The sequence below is a fragment of the Phalaenopsis equestris genome, unplaced genomic scaffold, assembly GCF_001263595.1.
Source record: "Phalaenopsis equestris unplaced genomic scaffold, ASM126359v1 Scaffold000428, whole genome shotgun sequence".
In the NCBI taxonomy this organism is placed as follows: Eukaryota; Viridiplantae; Streptophyta; class Magnoliopsida; order Asparagales; family Orchidaceae; genus Phalaenopsis; species Phalaenopsis equestris.
In genome coordinates, this window is record NW_018164869.1 from 3,425,373 (window position 1) to 3,431,427 (window position 6,055).

At 34.9% G+C, this 6,055-nt stretch overlaps 1 protein-coding gene across 1 annotated transcript in view; it reads left to right on the plus strand.

Annotated features, from left to right (window-relative positions):
* Positions 1 to 1,170: 1,170 nt before the first annotated feature.
* The window catches only part of LOC110027493 (2-alkenal reductase (NADP(+)-dependent)-like), a gene marked incomplete in the record, with an annotated part of 10,437 nt that continues 5,552 nt past the window's right edge, over positions 1,171 to 6,055 (plus strand). Inside the window, 2 exon segments of the mRNA XM_020728951.1 lie at positions 1,171 to 1,539; positions 3,557 to 3,734. Of these exon segments, the coding sequence (XP_020584610.1) occupies positions 1,294 to 1,539; positions 3,557 to 3,734 (424 nt within the window).

The following is a 6,055-nucleotide window of genomic DNA, read 5'->3' on the forward strand; positions in this document are numbered from 1 at the left end:
TCTACACTTGGGTCGTCCAATCTACCTCCATCATCCACTTGATTTTTCCTCTCCCGAGGACCGAAAAATGAGTCAAAGGACCCCACTTAATCCACCAGCTTATTATTTTTTCTCTTCTTGACAGCAAATTTCTTTTTCTTCTTCTCAGCTTCTGGATTGTGCCACTCCTTAGGTTTTCCGAAGGCGGCAAGAAACATTTCCCTGCTAGGGAGCTCAATTAGAGGATTCTACATGCTCTCCATTAAAGCGAGTGGAAGGCAGAAGCCGACCGATTTAGACGAAGTGATGCATAGTAAATATGAAACACGAAGAGTCCAATCACACTCTATTTATAAGAAACAAGTGCGCATAATTTTAGGGAGTTTGATTATTATGTCAATGATTAAAACATAAATGATATATACTTTTTGCGGTTAATTTTCTTATTATTTTCTCAACGTCATTTTCAAGAAGTCAGATAATTGTGGAACTCAAATATGTACATAAAAAAATTGTGCCAGTGCGGGTCACGGGGAGATCCAACGGAGAATTAAAAAAAGAACCAAGAAGCCCACTTATCTGATATAAAACTAAGAAACTCACTTATCTGATCGGATGTAGTCCTTTCAACCAAAGCCGATGACCGCCCGAACTAGAAGAATGATTAAAAGAACGACTAAACAATTCAAATTTGAATCAATTGTACGAAAGCATGACAAATGACATCCGAACTTACCATTACAAGAAAGTCAACCAAAGTCATCGATCTAAATTCTGGAAGATCTGACGCGAGGAAAGAATTCAGTTCCTCACTATCACCAACCATCTCACAAACGCCTCTGATGCTTATCATCCAGGACTAAAATTTGGCAATATAGTAGAGTCTTTTAGTCATCAGAGTGGCTCTCTTCATCGAAGAACGAGCTAACTATAGGGTTACGGTGATTCAGCCTTTGCCTCTATAGCGTAGTCTCACCATGCCAACAAGAGTTCTTCATCCAAGTATGGATGATCAACAACAAGATTTTCTTATGATATTTATTTATGCGGCATTTAAAATATTAAATTATTTTAATATAATATTTATTTCACATAGAAATATTATTATAAGATTGTGATATTAAAATGTTATATAAATAAATATTAGTTATACATGGTAATTTAAAATTTTGAACTTTACGCATGTGTTACGCGGAGCTTGCACTGTCACTGTCTCACGGTGGTTCTACACATAAACATGTGAAGGAGAAACGCACAGCAGGGAGAGGAGGGTTAACACAGAGCGAGGGAGCGATAGAGAGAGAGAGAGAGAGAATGTCGGAGAAGAGAGAGGAGGCAGTGGTGGCCAACAAGAAGGTAGTCCTGAAGCACTACATAACAGGGTTCCCTAAAGAGAGCGATATGGAGGTGTTAACGACGGGGACCGTACGATTGAAGGTAGCCGAAGGATCGCCGGCGGTCTTGGTGAAGAATCTCTACCTCTCCTGCGATCCATACATGAGAAAACGCATGTCCAAGCACGAAGAGCCCAGCTTCGTCTCCGATTTCACCCCCGGCGAGGTTACTTTCCTTTTAATTATTCTCTAGTTTTCTAGGGCTCTTCACCTTCTTTTTTACTTTTTGGAAGATTTGCATACATATAACTCAATTCTTATGTGTTTATATAGCTGACAACTAAACTTCAGTGTTTACATTTATGCCTCTTTAGCTATATATTGGAAGGCGTACTTCATTCAATGGAGGGTAAAATAATGGTAGTTTTGACGTGATTTGGGAGATTTGGGTGGTATAAATGTAAGAAGTTCAGGCGTTAGATATGTGAATGTATAAGAATTGGGTGGTATTTATGCAAATGACCCTTCTCTTTTTTTCATTGGATTTGCTTTCCATACATGTTTATGTAATATTTTATGCTTATAAATGTTTTTTGTTGAATCCCTTTAGGACTTATGATTCTATATAATATGTGAATTCATACAATTTTGGAGAGACCTTGTGAAGGATGTGGAAGGTAGATGGGGATTTCAGAGAGTACATCTCTCTCAATTGTGGCGACTGAAGAAAAGAGGAAAAAAGATCTTGCTTCTCCCTCCTATTACTTTTATTTGTACATCGCAAAACGTACGTACTCGTATAGGGCTCTAAAAAATAAATAAAATACTATATTATAGGTCGTACTGTATGAGGCCTGCATAGATTCGCCGTTGATAAGATTCTCATCATAGATATCAGGGCACCAATAAATAGGTATGGATGATGAGGGAATTGATTTTCTTTCGCTCTATGACAATGGAAAATTCATCGAGCTCGGTGATGTGGCTAGATAGATGTCGACGAGCTTAGTAGATCTTTACTGGTGCAGGCGAGCTCGGTAAAAGAACTCAAGGAGCATGAGCAAACTCATGTGGAGGAACTCGCTTGAAGGCGTAAGATTAGCAAGAACAGTTGTAGAAACTCTCGTGAATGTTGACGAGCTTCATCGAAGGTACTTGTCAGGTCCTTCTGAGCGACAATAAACCTTATAGCTTGTCATCTTAAAAAGTACAACTAACGAGTACAATCAGTCTTATCAGGGTCAGGTCGTCTAGTACATGGTTAATGAGCTCGATCCCCATGAGACTCATTTAATATTTGGGCTATCCTGTTGCTAAAAAAATTCATTTTTGGATGTACAATCTCTTAGTTTAGTTTCATTATCAAATATTTTAGTAAATAAAATTTTATTTCATATATTTTTTTCCGTCATGTTGTATTATATTATAATTTTGTTATATATATTTTTTAAAATTCAATTGTATTTTCTAAAAATTTAATTGCATTGAGGAATAGTACTTAATATTTATAATTAATGACATTTATAGTAAGACTATTAGAATGCATTATAATTTCTTTTTGTCCAAAAATTAAAATTGATATAGAATATAAAGAAACCATAAGCTAATCCTTTTTTTAATGAAAAAATTCTTCATAGTAGATGTGTAAAAGAGTCGAGCCAAGCTTGAGCCACCCCAGACTTGAGCTTGAACTTGATTAATTAATCGAATTAGAGCTCAAGCTCAAGCAACCATATGTTTAAGCTTGAGCTTCATTAATCAATCGAGTTTGAGCTCGAGCTTAATTTTACATGTTTCATCCGACTCATAATCTTATTTTTCTTCATTATTAAAGAGACTGTTTTTAATTGAAATTGTTGTAATAAAATGACAATAAGAATGAGCAATCATGGAGAATTAAAATGAAATAATTAGGTATAAGAAAATCATATAGAATTGTTAATATTTTTAATAATTTCTACTGAAGCTCTTAATTTTTAGTATATTTAAAGTGCATTTTATATTAATATTTTCTTAAATGAGTCAAATCAATAGCTACTGAGTTGAGTCAAGACTAGCTCATCTGCTTATCGAGCTTAGCTCACGAGTTATTTTTCAAGCCAAACTTGAAATGGTTCATGATTTGGTTTGGCTCAGTTACACCCTTGCTCGATGGACAACATGCATGCCAAAATTAATGAACATGTGATTTTTCTTAAATACTGTGCTTAAATGGTTTTAATTTTTATTTTTATTAACAACAGGTATTAACTGGTTTTGGTGTGGCTAAAGTTGTGGATTCTAATCATCCAAACTTTAAGGAAGGAGATTATGTCTGGGGACCAACTGGATGGGAAGAGTATAGCCTTATTACTTCGCCTGAAAATCTTTTTAAGATTAAATACACGGATGTGCCTCCTTCATACTATACCGGCCTGCTTGGTAATTTTTTTTTCCCCTCATTTCACTGTATTTGTTGTAAGTGCTCATTTGGTACTTTGATGTTAGGAAGCAGGTTTTGAAAATTTATAAGAAGAGGCATTTACATACATACTACTGAAATCCCATGTAATTACATATATAACACCAAAATTTTATTTTTGCAATACCACCTAAATCTTTTACACCCAAAACATCCTTGCATTGATGATAGGTTGTTTACGTGAAAGGAACCATAACTTTCTATTCACAATGGTGGAAATCAGCCCAGCAAGTAGAAAACTATTTAATAACTTAGGGCTTGTTTGGGATCATTTTTATTTATTTATTTATTTATTTATGTTTTTATTTTAAAAAATGTGTTTGTTCAGAACACTTTTTGCATATTTTTATCTTTTGTTTTCAAAAGCGTTAGCTTGTTTTTAAAAATAATCAAAACGTCTAAAAATTATTTTGAGTGTTCTTAAAAACAACTTAATATGTTATAACATATTAAATATGTTTTGTTTCATGTAATTACATATACAAAATAAAATAAAATTAAACAATTTTATATGGGTGAACGTGTAAATAGGATTGTTTTGTAATTGAACTTCTCTGTATCGTAGGCAACACAATATCAGTATGTGTTTATTATACAATTTTCACATGGTAATGGTGCTGACATCTCATTATGGAAAATTTCTGATCTCCACAGCATGAATTATTTCAGTTTGATATTTGGAAAAGTTACATACATATCGCACAATTCTTATGTATTGACACATCAAACACCTAAGATTTGATATTTACACTTGTAACACCTTGGTTTTGTACTTACACATGTACAGATGTATTTCACTTTTACAAAGATAGTGTGGGAAATCAAAGAAATAAGTTGTATTTCTTCTTATTCTTTGAATTGATCATACAAGGTATTATATAGCAGATTAAAAGGAGAAAAACTAGGAAACTATTTAACTAATTCCCTTAATATAAGGGATTACAAATTTATTCTAATTTCCTTAATTTAAGGAATTTACCAAGTAATTCTAATTTCTTTAAATAAGGAAATTAGAATTAATTCTCACAACTTTATTTCCATCTCAGTCACATCTCGACACTCCCCCTCAAACTGAGGAATAGATGTCTTACATTCCCAGCTTGGATACAAGATCATGGAAACTTGAACTATTCAGCCCCTTTATTAAAATATCGGCTAATTGTTTTTCTGATGGAACATAGGACATACACACTAACCCTTCCTCTAGTTTTTCTTTGATGAAATGTCTATCAATCTCAATATGCTTTGTTCTATCATGTTGTATAGGATTATGAGCTATATTAATGACAGACTTGTTGTCACAGTAAAGCTTCATAGGACCCTCCCATGAGATTCTTAAATCATCCAAGATGATTCTCAGCCACAGGAATTCACATAATCCTTGAGCAATAGCCCTGCACTCTGATTCTGTAGATGACCTTGCCACTACATTCTGCTTCTTGCTTCTCCATGTCACTAGGTTACCTCCAAGAAAAGTACAATATCCTGTAGTTGATCTTCTATCCACTATGGAGTCAGCATAGTCAGCGTCGGTGTAGGCTTCCAGAGTAAGAGTGTCATTCCTTTTGAACAAGATTCCTTTCCCCGGATTGCCTTTCAAGTAATGCAGTACCCTGTAGGCAACCTGAAGATGAGGTTCTTTAGGATCATGCATGAATTGACTGATCATACTTACAGAATATGTTATGTCTGGTCGAGTGTGAGCAAGGTATATGAGTCTGTCAACCAATCTATGGTACATTCTTTTATCCACAGCTGGTTCTTCTTTAGCTTCTCCCAACTTATAGTTTGGATCTATTGGAGTAGCGATTGGCTTATACCCAGTCTTCCCTGTTTCTGTCAATAAATCAATCACGTACTTCTGCTGAGATATGAAGATCCCTTGTATGGAATATGCCACCTCAAGACCGAGGAAGTACTTCAATTTCCCCAATTCCTTGATTTCAAATTTTTTTACTAGTCTCAGCTTCAATTCATGTTTCTCTTTCTCATCATTTCCAGTCACTATGATGTAGTCCACAATGACTAAAAGAGCAGTCACTCCCCCTGCAGCTGAATGTTCAATGAAAAGAGTGTGGTCATCTTGGTTTTGATTATACCCAGATTCATTCATGACTTTTGCAAATTTACCAAACCATGCTCTAGGAGATTGTTTTAACTCATAAATGGCTTTTTTCAGCTTGCACACCTTGTTACCTGTGTCCCCTTCAACTCCCGGAGGGATGTTCATGTAAATTTCCCATGTTAGGTCACCATGAAGGAAAGCATTCTTTACATCATA